The following is a 17848-nucleotide window of genomic DNA, read 5'->3' as shown; positions in this document are numbered from 1 at the left end:
GCAATTCTGATGCCCACCATGGTTTAGCTGGGTGAAAGGTGTGTCCTGGAGCCTGAGATCCCTGCAGAGCACTGTAGGTGCAGGAGACCCGCAGGCACCCAGTGACCTCTGTTCTCCCTGCATTCGCAGCCCCAGGTCCCGGGAAGCTGAATCATCAAAAGGAAGAGTCTAGAATGACAAGGAGAAGCAACACTTGAAGGAGGCAGAGAGGTATCTATAGCACAAGCGAGGAAAAAATCAAATGGCGGTTGTGTGTGGGGAGCTCGACTACGGACAGGGTAAGTGCATCCGAAGCCACCCGCCAGTTTCCTGGCTTTGTATTCCTCTGTTTCTCCCTGACTGCCTTTTTCACGTTAGATAAATATTTTTAGTGGGCCATGTTGAGTTCCTTTGTTGATTTTAATTAGTGTTCGAAGAATTCAAATACGCACCCGAATTTATCACAGTCTACTGTGGATTCACACTAATTTAATTTCACTAAAACAGATCCAAGTTTTTTCCCCTCTCATGTCTGCTCTAGAAGTAGGCCCTGTCACACAGCTGCAATGTTATGGAAGTAGATGAGGGGGACAGCAGCTCAGTATGCAAGCCTCGGGGACAAGACTTGTCTCTCTGATCAGTGGAAGGAGGAGAAGGACACTGAGGTCCAAAGAGTTGCGAATCCCCATCACCTTTTTCCTCTCTTTTTTATCTCTCCACTTGCTTTCTATGTGTTGGAATTGTTTAGTCATTTATCAGAAAGATATATTCCATTTCCCCCCACATATATGGGCTGCTTTGCCCTGGCTTAAGAAGTGTTGTTTGATGAACAGCGTTTCTTAATTTTAACAAAGTCCAATTTACCAATCCTTTCATCGTGGTGAATATTTTGAGTGTTCTCTTAAGTTAATCTTTCCCTACTCAAAATCATAAAGACGGTCTCCTATGTTTTCCTCTAAGAGTATTATTATTTTAACTTTCCTATCTAAATGCTATTTGGAATTTTTTTTTTTCAACAGTGTGACACAAAAGGCAAGGTACCCTCCTACCTTCTACACAATCAACCTAGCACTGTTTGTTGGAACGATTCCCCACAGTACTGCGGTATCAGCATAATCTCCTGGTCTTTATTTCTGGGTCTTTTCTGATTCTATCCTGCTCTCATTTGTCAGTCTTTTTATCTTTGGGATGTCCATTACGTTCACAGTGTACCTGTTCCAGCTTTTGTGGTTCTCCTTCAGTATTTCCCTGGCTACTCTTTAACATTTACATTCCCATGTGGATTTGAGAATCGGTTTGGTAATATCCACACACGCGCACAGACACCACTGGGCTTTTTTACCGGAATTGTGTTGAACCGATAGCTAAATTTGAGGCAGGCTGACGTTTTTACATTACTGACTCTTCCAGTTATGAACTTGGTACATCCTTCCACTTACTTAGGCCTTTTTTCATTTCTCTCAATAAAGCTTTAAGGTTTTTAACTGTGGCGGGGCGCCTGGGGGGCTCAGTCGTTAAGCGTCTGACTCTTGATTTCAGCTCAGGTCACGGTTTCATGGTTCGTGAGATCAAGCCCCATGTCAGGCTCTGTGCTGTCAGCACGGAGTCAGCTGGGGATTCTCTCTCTTTGATTCTCTCCGCCTCTCCCTTGCTCTCTCTGTCTCTCTCTCAAAATAAATAAAATTTTAAAAAATATTTCAAAAAAATTTTTAACGTTTATTTTTGAGAGACCCAGAGAGAGACAGAACACAAGTCGGAGAGGGGCAGAGAGAGAAGGAGACACAAAATCTGAAGCAGGCTCCCGGCTCTGACCTTTCAGCACAGAGCCTGACGCGGGGCTTGAACTCATGAACCGCAGAGCCAAAGTCAGATGCTTAACCAACTGAGCCACCCAGGCGCCCCTAAAAAAACATTTTTAACCATGGCAATCTTGCCATATTGTGTTAGATTTACCTCTAGGTATTTAATATTCATGATGTTACTTGAAAGACTACCTTTTAATTCATTTCTATTTGCTGCTGGTATATAGAAATACCACTGATTTTTACATATTTATTTTGTACAACAACTCTGTATCAAGTATTAATTCCGATATTTGTAGTTTCCTTTATATTTTTAATGGACAAAATCATTTACCTTTAAATAGTGAAACACTTTAAAAGTATTTCCGTAAGATTGGTGTTATTTTTTTGGTAAAGATTTTGGAAAGATTCAATGGTGAGGCCAAATGATAGAGGTTTTTCCTTGTAAGAAGGATCTTGGTATGAGTATCTCTCTCTCTCTCTCTCACACACACACACACACACACACACACACACATACACACACCATTCAGTTCTGTCCAACTCACTACATGTGGTTTAATCAAGATCTTTTCCTACTCTCTGAAATACATGGGAGAAAAAAAAACTAATTCTTAGTGCTTCTCACAACATTTTCACAAAAGTGCCTCCAATCATTTAAAGTCTCAGTATTTTTCTTAAAAATTTTATAAAAGTTTTCATTTCCTTCCCTCCCAAAAGCCGTATTTATTTTCTCGTGGAAATACGGTTGCAAAAAACTAGTCGACCCTGGAACAGTGCAGGGGTTTAGGGCACTGACCCCTGTGCAGTCACAAATCTCTGTATGACTTTTGACTCCCCCCCCAAAACTTCACCACTCACAGCCTACGGGTTGACCAGAAGTCTTACTGATAGATCACACAAGGAGTTGATTAACACATATTTTGTATGCTGTATGTATTAAATGTCATACTCCTGAAGTTAGCTGGAGAAGAGAAAATGTTAAGAAAATCACGAGGAAGCAAAAACACATTTATAGAACTGTCCTATGTTTACTGGGAAAACATCTGTATGCAAGTGGACCCACAGTTTAAACCTGTGTCAGTCAAGGGTCAACTGTATTTTCAGAAGCACGGATACTCCAGCGAGATATACCACCTTTGTACTCAGGGCTTTATGCTCCTGGAAGTACGTTGTACTACCTTGGATATGTTCTTCCCCTTCAGACAATCAGAGCTGATCCTAACAAGGCCCAGAGTCAAGGTCATGCCCTGCTTGCATGCCTGTAGGGGAGCACACAGGTGCAGAACAGAGTCTCCCGATCTCCAATGTGGCAAGTGTCTGAGACAAAGGGGCTTTACTGGAACGAGTGCTGCGAACCTCATCTGTGAAGTGCGCCTGTTACCAGAGCACACCTGACATCTTGAAAGTCCGTATAAATAATATTCACTGTTTGTATCACTGCGAACAGTGGGGAGAAAAAAACGCAGCGCCACCCAAACCATTTTATCAAAAGAAAATCCTTGGGAGATTGATCTACACAAGTCACCAAAGTGAATATATTAAGTGCACTTGATTTGTGATCATTTATTTATACCCCATGCATTCCAGGTTTCAAACTTTTGCTCCCTTGACGCAAGTGACTTTGACAGCTTGCAACTCAACTGTAATTTTCCTTCTGTCGGGAGAAGGAGGTATTTAAGGCGATAGGTCAAAACATTAGAGTATGCAGAGTAAAGGCCTGTTTACTGAGATTAAGACTTAAAACCTTTCTTATTCCATCCAAGCTATGTCTATCCAAGCATTGAATTTTGTATAAGGCGCTGGTTTTTTAATATATTTTTTAATGTTTATTTTTGTGGGGGAGGGGCAAGCAGGGGAGGGGCAGAAAAGCAAGGGAAGAGAGGATCCTAAGTAGGCTCTGAGCTGTCAGCGCAGAGCCTGATGCGGGGCTCGTACTCACAAACCATCAGATCATGACCTGAGTCGAAGTCAGATGCTCAACCGACTGAGCCACCTGGGAGCCCCATGCATTGTTTTTGATGTCCTAGAATCTGGGATTCCACGTGTAATTTTTTCTTACAAAAACATTGTTTTATGTGTGTGCGTGGCAGGGATGAACTCTAAATTATTCACTAATCTCGGTCAATGATTACAGAGAACTCATGCTCACTAGAAACTCTTCATTTCTCAAGTCAATTTTTTGCTAGGAATGTCAAACGTCATTTAATCTGTGAAGGTCAGAATACCCTATGGCCATTGGCGGCTGAAAAACCACATTCTATCTGGAGAATATGGTATAGCAAAACTTACTAGCATTTATACGATTAGGCACATTTAAATTTCTTCCTACTTGTACGCCTGAAAATAAAAAAGTTGTTGATGTTCTGACATAATTGGATCAAAACGTTTTAATACAAATCCTTCTAGAACCTGTAATCCTTCTTGAATCTGGTTTTAAAAAGCATATTTCTGCTCCTTCTAAGACTCTCGAATACACCATCCCCAAATCCTGCTTTATTCCATTCCATGCTGTCTCTCAAAGGAAGAATCCTTCAAATTTTAACATACGCACACCAATAAAGAATTGGTTCAAAAACACACTGTGACTGCCACAGGGGCGGGGTGGGGAGTTGGGAGGGATAGGTGAAGGGGTTCCAGAGGTACAAACTTTCAGTTATAAAATCCATGTCAAAGGGGCACCTGGGGGGCTCAGTTGGTTAAGCATCCGACTTTGGCTCAGGTCATGATCTCACGGTTTGTGGGTTCGAGCCCTGCGTCGGGGTCTGCGCTGACAGCTGGGAGACTGGAGCCTGCTTCAGATTCTGGGTCTCCCTCTCTTCTGCCCCTCCCCTGCTCATGCTCTGTCTCTCTCGGTCTCAAAGACAAAACAAACATTAAAAAAAATTAAAATCCATGTCATGGAGATGAAAAAAAAGATAATTTCTTTTGTTTAATGTGTATTTATTATTTTGAGAGAGAGAGATGCAAGCAGGGGAAGAGCAGAGAGAGAGGGACACACAGAATCCGAAACAGGCTCCAGGCTCTGAGTTGTCAGCACAGGGCCCAATGCTGGGGCTCGAACCCATGGAATGCAAGATCACGACCTGAGGCGAAGTTGGACGCTTAACTGACTGAGCCACCCAGGCGCCCCCTGAAAAAAGATAATTTCTAAAGATAGTTCTCTGACTCTATACCTAACCGGGATAAATCCTAAGTGTAAAAAGAACTGCAAAGAAAGATCTTGAACTTTACTCAGTAGGCTTCATGCTGGTGATGGTATAAATAGAAGGTCTCCAGTGTACATTATGGGAAAGAACAAAGTAGGAGATGTATGGATGGCACAGGGTTACAGACAGACATGGGGAAAAGCAGGGATAAAGACAGAGGTCAAAAGAGATACGCAAAACGGCAAAACGTTAGCCATAGGTAAATATTGTGAAAGGTATACACCTGTTCGTTGTGCCATTATAAATGGTTTTAAACCTTTATACAGTTTCATGGATTGGATGGAGTGTCTGGGTGGCTCAGTGGGTGAATTCAGCATCCGACTCTTGATTTCAGCTCAGGTCATGATCTCACAGTTCGTGGGATCAAGCCCCAAGTCGGGCTCTGTGCTAACAGCGCGGAGCCTGCTTGGGATTCTCTCTCTCTCTCTCTCTCTCTCTCTCTCTCTCTCTTTCTCTCTCTGCCCCTTACTCGCTTATGTGCCCATGTGTACTCTCTTTCCCTGTCAAAATAAACATTTTTTAATGTGTTTATTTTTGAGAGACAGAGAGAGAGAGCATGTGAGCAGGGGAGGAGTGAAGAGAGAGGGAGACAGAGGATCCAAAGCAGGCTCTGGGCTGATGGCAGTGAGCCCGACACAGGGCTCAAATTCATGAACTGAGAGATCATGACCTGAGCTGAAGTCAGATGCCTAACTGACTGACCCACCCAGGCGCCTTTAAATAAACTTTTTTTTTTTTTTTAAAGTTTCAGGGATTGAAAATTCCTCAGAGATTGAAATCCCATCTTCTCATCTTTCAGAAACATCCAAAGATTCTCTATCAAACTCCAAAACTTTGTTTCTGATTGTGCGTGGCAAGAGAAATAACAGTATCTTAGATACTTAAGATACCAGATCTGTGGGCAACCCATATTTAAATCAATCACTAAACAGCACTGACTCAACAAGAGGTTACTTGTGCAGTACACAGCCCTGCACCCAGCCCCTGAGCTGGTGCTGCAGCCTAGAGATGAGCCGCCCTCATCTCCGAGGGACCCCAGGCACCGACCCACGCCTCTGCAGGTTTCCTTCACTCCACACCCCAGCGAGGGCCGCCAGCCTCTCTAGCAGCCTCTCCTTCCCCACCCCGACTCCATTCCTGCCAGTTCTAACAAACCCTAGCAGAGAAAGCCACACTGATGCCCTTCCCACCCCGCAGCTGTCCGTGTGACCTGATTTTGCAAAGAGCTTAGTCTGTGCTCAAACGCCCCCCACCCTGCTCGATCGCATGGAATCTCGTGGCATCATGCCCCGTGGTTTTCGTTCTTCAGGATTAACACACGCAGAACAGCGACCCCACGGAAAGCGCGCTCTACAAGAGCTCTAACGCTGTCCGCTTACGTTCAAAAGGCCGTGCAAACCACGCCTCCACAGGGTGGCCCTTTCCACCTCAAACGCAGCGAGCTTGGTCTTCCTGGACTATCCTTCTTCCCCAGAAACTCGACTCCCCCTCCTGCACGTGTATCATGGTGGTGAAGTCCGGTACCTGCGTCTACCTCGCGAAGGTTATCTCGGCACCCCACCACCCACGCGGCTTTGACTGGCACGACTGCAGAACCTGAGCATCGTCTCAAACACCGGCAACAGCCCCGTATAACCACTGGCCACCTGCAAAGCCCGCATCGCACAGCTTCCAGCTCGGGCCTACAACCCCAGAGCGACGCCCCTCCCCTGAAACGCTCAGGCCGGGGGAACTGCTTTCGCCTCTCTGAGCCAATCTGCGGCTGTGGCCAGGAGCCCTCAGGCCACGCCCTGGGGCCCTGCAGACATCACCGGAGTCCTCTCGAAGGGGCGGGACTCGAACTCCCGAAGATGTGGTCATGAAGCCAGAGTCCGCTCACTTCCAGCTCAAAGGCTTTACCACGCTGTCCTCTTGAGCCATCTCTCTTCGGCCCACTCTCCCTGGGAACACCCTCCTGTCACATCCCCTCTTCCAGTGCGGCACCCAGAACGGCACTCAGTACTTCGGGTACAAAGTACTTCTCGTTATTCAGGATGAGAAAACGCTGTCCCTTCATAAATTATGATCAAGGACATCCTGCCGTTTCTTCTCCGTAAACCAGATGAGGCTTTTGATCTACCACAGGCTCTCACCGGAGAGGGGGTTTCTCTTCCTGCCTGATTTACTTATGAAAAATATTCAATTATGCTCCCGGTTTAATTCACTTAGTAATGAAAAGCAAATGAGCCCGGCCGGCCTGTTTGATTTGTCTTGGAAGGAGAGAAACTGCTTTGCAAGAACAAACAAAGTTAAATTAAAATGAACGACTCTCCTCACTCTGGAAATCGAAATTCTCCACAAAGCACTTCTCGATGCCCTAGAACACGGGGCCGACCCCAACTAGAGACAGCACGCCTCCTGATTGTCCCCTGGGGCCAGCGGTCACGTGCTGGGCCCGCGAGGGTGCGTGGACACACATCCCAACTCACTCATTCACGCGGCTTTGTGTTTCACGGACCACGAAGCAGGCGGTAAACACGTGCAGGACGCGGCCCCGTCGACGGGCATCTCGCTTACCATTTTTGCAGATGGGGCAGCACTGGTCAGGCTCGTACACGGGGTCCACACACTCCGTCTGTGGACACGCGGACACTGTGCACAGCACCTCTCCGTTGGCTTCACAGCGGCACCGCTCACACGGAGAGACCTGGAACACAAGCCCACGGTCGGGTCAGACCTCCTGTCCTCCTTACCATACAGACTCATGTCTTCCTTCCCCCCAGACTTCCATGGAAGACCCTGCCCCCCCCGACATGGTTTAAGAATGTAAAAAATTATCCAGAGGCGCCTACGAGACTCAGTCGGTTAAGCGTCCAACTCTTGGTTTCGGCTCAGGTCAGGATCTCGAGGTTGGTGAGTTCAAGCCCCGCGTTGGGCTCTGTGATGACAGTGTGGAGCCTGCTTGGGATTCTCTCTCCCTCCCCCCTCTCTCTCTCTCTTTGTTGCTGGCTCTCTGCTCCTCTCCCACTTGGATGCTTTGTCTCTCTCAAAACAAATAAATTTTTTTTTAAGTTAAAAAAAGAAGTATGCAGCCCAGTGGTTTGCAAAGTGGGAACAAAACCAGAGTGCCAGAGCAGAGACCGGCTCCTTCGGGGGCACCTGGCCTGTCCCTCTCAACCCTGTGTGGAGAGGCCGTGACTTAGGGACCCACACCTTGTGCCTTTTTACCAGCCTTCTTCTGAAGACAGGTCTTTCTTTCCACGTTGAACGGACGATTCACCGTATCGAATTCTTGCCTCATTGTCATGCAGGTGAGCTGCGGTCCCCCACCCCTGCCAGGTGCCACCCGGCTAGCCTGGGACACTCCCATGTTTGCACGGAGTAGACAGGAAGGGGAAGGGGCAAGGAGAGGAGGGACCTGGCCCGGCCTGGAGCTGTGTGGATATGACCTCACTTAACCCCCACGGCAGCACTAGGTGCCGGCTCCTGCACCACGGCCCTGCGTGCTGATCAGGAGGATGAGGCTCAGGTGACAGGCAGTTGGCCAAGGACAGACCTTGTGTGAGAGCCCAGGTGCTCCCCCCTCCCCTCCCCTGCCCCGGGGCTCTCCATCCATCACCCAGGGCAGCTGCGGCCCTCTCTGTGCTGGGTTGGTGCTTGCCTTGCTGTACTTGTGGCCACTGGCCCAAATTCCCGCTTCTGGATCATTCCAATCAAGCACAATAGCATTCCTGGAAAGGTTGCAGGCCCCCAGCTCCCCATCCCGCCATAGCCACAGCCCACACCATGATGGATTTTTTTCCTGGAAATCCCCGACACGGGGATCTGTCACCTGGGTTGACCCAGGACAAAGCAGAAACAGCAGATGCAGACTCAGCAGTGGGATGCAGAAACAGACGCGATGTGGAAACGTGCCTTAAAGGATCGTGGAGCGGGAAGGTGACACGTGGAGCATCCCGGGGCGGGGGCCCCAGGTGACTGACCGTGCTGCACCCACCACCCAGCCGGCGCACGTGATGTGGACAATGCCAACGACACTCACGGATTCGCCTCTGTCTATCCAATGCCAGAAATAAAAGCTCAAATCTCCACCCAATGGCCTGGTTGGTGCACAAAGCAAACGCTCAGTTCATATTTAAGGTTTTTTTAATGTTTATTTATCTTTTAAAGAAAGCACAAGCGTGCATGAACGGGGGCGGGGCAGGGAGAAAGGGAGAGAGAGAGGATCCCAAGCAGCCTCTGTGCTGTCAGCGCAGGGCTCGATCTCATGAACTGTGAGGTCGTGACCTGAGCCGAAGTCAGGAGTAGGACGCTCAACTGACTGAGCCACCCAGGTGTCCCTGTATTTCAATTTAAAGGCTTTTCTCATGCACTAGACAGACCACAGCCAGCCTGGCTGGAAGTCACGGGACATCTGTGTGAGCAGGAGTGTGAATATGCATATGTGTGAGTGTGTGTGAGTGTATGAGTGAGTGTGGTGTGGGTATGTGTGTATGTGTGTGAGTGTATGAGTGTGTGTACGAGTGAGTGTGGGGGGTGTGGAGGTGTATGTGAGTGTATGAGTGAGTGTGGGTGTGTGGGTGTGAGTGTATGAGTGTGTGTACGAGTGAGTGTGGGGGGTGTGGAGGTGTATGTGAGTGTATGAGTGAGTGTGGGTGTGTGAGTGTGAGTGTGTATACGAGTGAGTGTGGGGGTGGGGGTGGGTGAGAGTGTGTGTGTATATGAGTGAGTTAGTGTGGGGGTGGGTGAGGGTGTATATGAGTATGTATGAATGTATGAGTGTGTGTACAAATGAGTGTATGTACGAGTGTGTGTATGTGGGGTATGTGTGTGCACGAGTGAGTGTGTGTGTGTACGAGTGAGTGTGGGGTGTGTGTGTGTACGAGTGAGTGTGTGTGTATGAGTGAGTGGGGGTGGGTGTAGGTGAGAGTGTGTGTATGTGTGAATGTATGAGTGTGTGCATGAGTGAGTGTGTACAAGTGAGTGTGTATGTGGGGGGGTGTATGAGTGAGTGTGGGGGGTGTGGAGGTGTGTGTGAGTGTATGAGTGAGTGTGGGTGTGAGAGTGTGTGTGTATATGAGTAAGTGAGTATGGGGGTGGGTGAGTGTGTATGAGTATGTGTGAATGTATGATGTGTGTACGAATGTGTGTGTGCACGAGTGAGTGTGTGTGTGTCCGAGTGAGTGTGGGGTGTGTGTGTGTACGAGTGAGTGTGTGTGGGATGAAACCTCAGAGCCGCCAGGACACAATCTGACCTGGGCTGCACGACAGCCCTGGAAGCCACAACCAGTCTGGCAACAACATAAGTGCACCTTTTCCAGGAGGCTGTTGGCACCACAAGGCCCTCTTGTACCAGGACGGACTTTGCTCTTTGCTACGGCTGCTGTCCTCGTGACTTTCTGTCTCCCACTAATTCCCCTTTCAGCCAGTAGCATCCTCCCGTCAAGGGTGGATTTACTCAGCCAGCGGGATGAGGGAAGGGTCTGGCGTTTTAAAAGCAGAGACCTTGAGTTGCAAGAGACAGGTCATGGTTCATCGCGTGTCGGAGCCGTCAGAGGGAGGGCTGGGACGAAAGCCATAAGAAAGCAAACAGGGTGGAGTAGACGGTGGGGAGCCAGGCTCCCTGCCCCCAGAAGCAGCCAGGACGGTCCCATCTTAAGGGCAGGATAGTCCGAGAGGAACAAGAGGATCAGGAGTCACGGGAGCCTGTCCTCAAGAGACGGGCCCGACCTGAACCCCACGGCCACCCAGGCTGCACTGCGGGGATGCAGGACACAGCTCATTTGGTTCAGGAATTTGAAAGAAGGGGAGATCAAGCCTCCCATCTGTCCCCAAGGAGAGCTCCGTGAAAGACCACCGAGGTGCAAATGAGGATCACAGAGGCTGCAGGACCGGAGCCGGCCTTCCCGCACAAGGGAGCACACCCCGGGCGAGGCAGGCCTGGAAGTGAAGTATTTCTTCCTGCTCCTCATTCCACAACCTCACCGGGTCCCCAGTGTCCCCATGCCAGAGCCCATGGACGCCCACAGCCTGGGCGGCTACTTTCCTTTTGATTGATTGACTGATTGATTGATTTTTAAGTGTATTTATTTATTGTGAGAGAGAGAGAAAGCACGAGCAGGGGGAAGGGTGGAAACAGAGGGAGAGAGAGACAATCCCAAGCAGGCTCTGCATGGTCAGCACAGAGCGCACAGAGCCCGACGCGGGGCTTGACCTCACGAACCGTGAGATCATGACCTGAGCTGAAGTCAGACCCCCAACCGACTGAGCCCCCCAGGTGCCCGATTGCAACTTTATCAAAAATTTAACTGTGAGTTTTGCTATCACAGAATACTTAGAAATCCTGGCTCGACTCCTGGGAGATTCGCTCGTGTCTCAAACATATGAGTTGAGGCTCAGAGGCAGGATCACTGGAAGCGAGTGGGTCACACTCAGGCCTCACCTCCTACACTGCTTGCCCTTCCCAAGCCCCAGGCCGAGGTTTGCACAGGGGGCACAGCCCCCCCGAGCCCCACACAGAGCCAGGCTGGCCAGAGCAGATGGCCAAGCCCCACCGGCACCCCCAGGGGACCCTGTGTCCACTGCTGTCCCACCTGGGCCAAGAGCCCCTGCACGCCGTTTGAGTCAGAGCTCCCCATCCAACCCCAGTCCCTGGGACCCTGCCCGGGACTGGGGTCACCTCACAGAACTCTCCGGCGTCCCACAGATGTCCTGCTGGGCCCCTCCACCCTTCTCTGGGTGTGTGGCCCTGATTACTGACGCTCAGACTTCATGGCACCAACGGCCTGGCCCGCCTCGACCCTGCACGCTGACTTACTGACAGCTCCCGGGCCTCAACTGACCGAGTCCATTGCTTTGCATGTCGATGCCTCACTAGCACAGTCCTGCCACCCAAGAAAGGCTCCCTGTTGTACGAACTCCACCTGTTCTAGCCCCAGCTCGCACGTCCTCCTCTAGGAAGGACAGCACAGGAGGACCAGGCCTCTCTTCTCATTACACCTGTCACAGTGCTCAGGTGGCCCAGGAAAGGTTGCTAAGTTGCAAACCACAAAAACCCACCTGCCTGCGTGAACTCAGCAGCCAGGAGTGGAAGATGCAGCCACACAAGTTCAGGGTCACCGGGTCATGGAGGAAGGGTGTGACGGGACCCAGCTGGACTCAGACCAGCTGTTCTCCCTCAGTCAGTCCCACCAGCACCCTGCACCCCCACAAAGACATGGCCCCACCTCTGCACCCCCCGCAAAGGCGGGCACCGCCCTGCCTCTGCACCCCCCCACCCACACACAGGCACCGCCCCGCCTCTGCACCCCCCCACCCAAACCAGGCACCGCCCCGCCTCTGCACCCCCCACCCACACGCAGGCACCACCAGAGGGTCCGTGGTATCCTAATGAGAGCAACCTTTGCTCAGGATCCTCTGTGCTGGAAACACGGGGACCCTCCACCGACAGAGAAGGGGACAGGCCGCCAAGAAGACGGGAAGCTACAGCCCATGATCCCAAGAACCTCGACACTGGGCTTGGCTCAGCAGTCATCGGGGCCCATCGGGCATTCTGGGTGACAGTGACCCTCTTTCTGGCTCATCTCACCGTGCCACACGCACGGTTGGCCCCTCCCCCACCCCGCCACTAGCAGGCGCGGGCGGCTGATCCCAGCATCTGGGGGAGGTTCGCCTGCCCCGTGGCGTCACTACATTCCAAGCAGCTGTTCTGACTCTAGCCGCCAGGTCTGAGCACCCCCAAAGCTGCAGTGTCCCCACCTGCCATCCCCTGTTCTCTGTCCCACTGCAGAAACCAGAAGTCAGCCCACCCAGTGCATGAATGCATCTGCGACCCGCAACACAGACTGCCAAGGCACGCTTAGGAGTCAAAGGTGGCAACCCTTTCTCCCCTTCCAAAGTTGTCCTTGCCCCGCCAGGCCCAACCTAACTTTAAAACAACAGTACCTCTACTTAGCAAATCATAACCTACATACGGTATCGCATGCCTTGTGACAGAAATACCCTTCTTTGCAACATAACGGTTACAAGAGAGACTCCCAAGCAGGCTCCATGTTCGGCTCAGAGCCTGATGCAGGGGTCAATCCCACAACCCTGTGATCATGACCTGAGCTGAAATCAAGAGCTGGATGCTTAAACGACTGAGCCACCCAGGAGCCCCATGAACACATGCAATTTAGACGCATCGCCCAGAAGAACATGTGGGCGTTTGAGGAAAAGTCTCCATCCTCAAGCAGCCAGTATGTGCCAGGAGTGGACAGAACATGGGTTGGATAAGGACAACAGGAACTGGGCGTGAGACTAAAGATAAGCTCTGTGGCATTCCTTCATTTGTCCGAGCCCTGAACCCAGATGGACCAATACCATTTCCACCATTTTCCTGGAAGGTAAGAGCACACGTGAGAGCTGGGAGTAGTTTAGAAGACTGTTAGCCAGCTACGCACCCTGGGGCCAGCCTCAGATCCAGGGTCTCCAGTCTGGGAATGCCATCCTGGCTTCCTCGGCCAACACTGCTCACGCAAATGACAGGTCTCAAAGTGGATCTAAGAAACTTACCTTGACACCTGAAGCAGAGCAAGGAGGGACAGACCTGTCTGAGCACGTTCTCAACAAAGCGACCATAAATACAACGTGCACAGCAGAGGCTCCAGAGAGAGATTAACTTGAGACTAACTGATAATTAGTTAGACCCTCGTAATGCTCAGTAATGACACACGTGTCTGCATCACACGTACACAGGCACGAAGGACGGTGAACTAAAGACTGAACCTATTTCTAAACAAGCAAGTAGGAACAGGAACCATGATTTATAGGTGGGACAATTCTTACAGGCGAAATGATGCCAACACAAGTGGATAGTGCTTCAATCAAGTGCCCTGTACACAAAGATCTCGACCAGACAGGTACAGAAGTGGAGCGGAGAACTTCTGTACGAGTTGTGCATAAGCAGCCATGTACTTTAGCGCATGTATCTTACGTTAGTGAACTCGGTGCCAATTAGGCGCTGATCTGTACGAAGCGCTGCCTTGTGTGATCTGTAACTGCGATTATAACCACTGTAACCGTGAGAAGGACCGGGATCCGAAATACTGCAGAAAGCACGTTGATTATGAATCTTGGTCCTGCCCGTGTCCCAAATCTCTTCCCACTCTGGGAGGCAGAAACTCACTTCAGACCCCTCCTCCTACTCTCTCCTGCCGGCACGGCAGATTCGTTCACCATCCACCGGCAGGCACCTGTTTTCCTCCAATCCGGCCTAAACGCATCCTCCTGTTCCGTGCTGCCAAAGAGAGCCATTGGCCGTGTGAGAGGCAGACAGTGCTGTGTGTCACCTGAATCCCGTTGCCTGGATGGCAACCACTGCTATATTCCAATCTGGAACTTTCTACCACGACTGCTTGAGAAGGTGCCATGAAACCTCACTGCCACCAAATAAATGCACTGGCTCCTGGTGGTTAGGGAGCAACTCTGGGCTAAACGCAGATGCTTCCTTAGGAGCAGACAAATGGGAGGCAGCAGCCTCCCCGAACGATTTCCCATGTTTTCCTACATGGAATTAATCTCAACACAGAGAAGACAGAGAAGCTGAGCTGAGTATAGATCCTTCTCATTGAAAGCCATTCAACATCAAATAACCTCTTCTCCCCACTTCTCTGTTTCCTCATCAGCAGAGGTCCTCCAGTAATAACCCCCAAACTTCTGGGTTCTGCAATGACGCAAAGTGAGATTAACGTGAAAACAAAGAGGGATGCTGAAATCTGGATTTCCCTCTACTCTCCTCTCTCCCGGTCTTTCCTGCCCTTCAACACCCCTTGAATTCTTCCAGGAGCGCTGGCTTGGAGCAGAGTCTCTGGTTCCAAGAACCCCAATCCCAGGCTGCTGGTGAGTAATCAACTCATCCCAGGGTGACTCAAGAGCAGGGCAGTGTCCCCATCACATCTGGGATTGTTACGGCAACGGAGCCGGTGCAAATATCCAGGCTCACTAGATACTGACTGAGTCAAGAAAGTGACGGTTAGGGGTGCCTGAGTGGCTCAGTCAGTTAAGCGTCCGACTCTTGATTTCAACTCCGGTCATGATCTCACAGATCATGAGTTCGAGCCCTAGGTCAGGCTCTGTGCTCAAGTACCAGGGATTCTCTCTCTCCTTCTCTCTGCCCCTCCTCTGCTTGCTCTTTCTTTCTCAAAATAAATAAGCTTTCAAAATTTCAAGAAAGAGCTGAAATGAACTTGGACAGCACATCATGAAAAACATAAAAAAAAAAAAAAATCTACAGCGTTGCCTCAGGAAGAGTCGGTCAGCGCCTTATGAACAGGCGCTCAGGGATCAGACACCCACACCCAAGGACAAGGAAATAAAGGTGAATCTCTCTACAGAGAGGGATCAAGATTTGGATTCCACATTTAATCCACTAATGGGAGAGAAGACACAGTCACTAGAATGAGTTGAACACTAAGGCAGTGACTTTACAGAAGGGATCCCAGGGCTTGTAAACGCATGTTTGGAAACCAAAAGGCAAAGTGCACGGCTGGAGCTGAGAAAACACAGCCTCCAGATTCTGGAGCGATCGAGTCCCAGACTTAGGGCACAGATGTCACACCACACTCTTCCTTTTGCATATTTTTTTACCGTTCTCTTCTCTTTGCCTTTAAATAGCTACGATTTGTGCCAAGTAGCTGGGGATCCAGGCCCCCTTACTCACCCAAGGGACAAACTTCTTTTCAAATCCAACTATGGAAGATGTAAGATCTGGACGTGTCCAACCTGCAGATTTGGGGTGATGTACACACGGGTCCTGGGGCTGCGACACCAGGTCCCATCGCCAGCCCCCCAGGCTCCCTGCCCTCTGGACTCCTGCACTCTCAAAGGGAGGTATGAAGAAAATCCCACCACTCACCCCAGTGTTCAGTCTGGCTAGGGAGCTAGGGCATAAAGACACGGGAGAGAAGCTAACAGAATGGCAGACAGTGCCAGATGCTAAGTGAGCTGGGTGCATATTAAGAATTTTTAAGGCAGGGGCGCCAGGGGGCTCAGTCGGTTTAAGCGTCTGACTCTTGACTTTGGCTCAGGTCATGATCTCACAGTTCACGAGTTCGAGCCCTGTGTCGGGCTCTGGGCTGAAAATGCAGGGTCTGCTTGGGTTCTCTCCCTCCCTCTCTCTCTCTTTCTCTCTGCCCCTCGCTCACTTGCGCTGTCTCTCTCTCAAAATAAATGAACTTAAAAAAAAAAAAAAAGAATTTTCCAGGCAAAGTTGTGGGTTTGGGCTGGAACGAGAGCGAAGAGAGAAAACTCCAATATGCAGAGGATGCCATGGGGACAAGGTGCCCTTCCCAACGTCCTAAGGCCAACGGGATCTTTCCAGCGCGTCTTAGGAAGAATGAAAGTAGAGGAGAATGTCTTTCAAGAGGTAGAAATCCTCAGATGCTGAGTAATTACCCAGAAGAGATGAGATTCCTAAGACCTCAAAGGACAGAGATACCCCTAAGACACTTCACAACTGAACTGATACAGAACCACGTTTTCCACCATCGGCAGGTGTGGGGAGCCCCGGAGCGGAAGGAAATCATCCTAAAACTCAGGAGCGTTACTTCTTCAGCGTTTGCGCACCTGAGTTCTGTTTGCACATCCTGACCCTGTCACGGAATTTATCTGACGACCCTGTTGAATTCAGCAACAAGTTGCCAGAGGCACCAACTAAAAACTTTGCTGGGGATGACCGGCAGCTTCCCCAAAGTCACTGTCACATTTTTGTCACCAGATGGCGAAAGCGTCCTTTCCAGCTGCCGAGCTTGCTTTCAAAGTGCCAGGCAGCCACACTTGTTAACGTGTGATGCACTCAGAGGGAAATCACAAAGTCCCCTTCTATTTAAACCACCGGGTCTTATTAGCTTCCCATTGCCGGGAGCTGTGTTATTTGGGCGCTGGAGAAAAATGCTGGAGCGCTGCCTTTCAACTCTGCTTCCCCCCCCACCTCCCCGGAGTGAAACACACCCCCCAGTCTGGTGATTTGCCAAGAACCTCCGGGGAAGCAGCCTGAACTGGGGGTCTGGTTGGACCACCGCGCCTCTCCTGTACAAGCATCATGCATGCGTCCAAGGCCTCCCCAGGTCTCCCTGCAAGAAGCCGGGAGGTGCTATGCAGGGCACGGCTTTCTTTCCACAGTCCCCTAGAAGCAGATCTCTCCCCAAGGCTACGTCAGGTCGCTTACCTGAAACCGTCTTATTAAACTAGGCAAGGCACCTGCGAAGCTCCATTTCCACATGGGAAAACAGCAGGGTCCTTCAGGGACACCGATGCACCTGCCTGCCAGCCTGCATCCTCCAGGCCTTCCATCGGTCAGGACCAGCACGGAGTGCTCGGACCTGCGTGCCCCTCTGCCCTGCCTTCTGTTCCCCAAAGTGAGATGGGCTTGATCCTTGGCCACCTTCCAGCCTCCAGCACAAGCCACTGGCCACCCAGCGACAGAACACTGCGGCTCCCCAGGCCCTGCAGGAGAGATTATTTTTGTTGTTGTTGTTCTCTTTGTCTTTCCACTCTGTCAGAGAACGGATTTGCACACAAAGGGACTTAATTAAGAACTGTCCCCAGAAGCTGTCAGCTTTTCAGTGAGGGGAAGAAAACCACCCCGCCCACCACACAACAGACTAACAGTACAACAGTCTGACACCCCAACGCCACATCAGAGAGTGGCTTTTCCTTCTTCGTGGTTTAGCTTGTGGCAAGACTGTCTAATCACGTCCTTCAAATCCCCTCGTGATGGATTCCCTCAGATTAACACAGATCATGAGGGAACTCACTTAAGAGAAGGGAGAAAAATGCTGGCCATGTTTACGTGGTGCATTCTTCTTGGTGGCAAACAGCTGAGTAGCTTGGCTAGAAGAA

The 17848-nt window shown here is 50.3% G+C and overlaps 1 protein-coding gene across 2 annotated transcripts in view; it reads right to left on the bottom strand.

Moving 5' to 3' along the window:
* VWC2 (von Willebrand factor C domain containing 2) overlaps positions 1-17848 on the bottom strand; it is a 124578-nt gene that overhangs the window by 91592 nt on the left and 15138 nt on the right. For both annotated transcript variants that reach the window (XR_008420198.1, XM_019451004.2), the window contains exon 3: positions 7547-7676. Coding sequence is in view for 1 of the 2 variants with exons in the window: in XM_019451004.2 (XP_019306549.1) it covers positions 7547-7676 (130 nt within the window). In the remaining variant the exon portion in view is untranslated. The remainder of the gene's footprint in view (positions 1-7546; positions 7677-17848) is intronic.

Source organism: Panthera pardus, unplaced genomic scaffold (assembly GCF_024362965.1).
Source record: "Panthera pardus isolate Hobbes unplaced genomic scaffold, ASM2436296v1 HiC_scaffold_8, whole genome shotgun sequence".
Lineage (NCBI taxonomy): Eukaryota > Metazoa > Chordata > Mammalia > Carnivora > Felidae > Panthera > Panthera pardus.
This window is presented reverse-complemented; position numbering and strand designations above follow the sequence as displayed.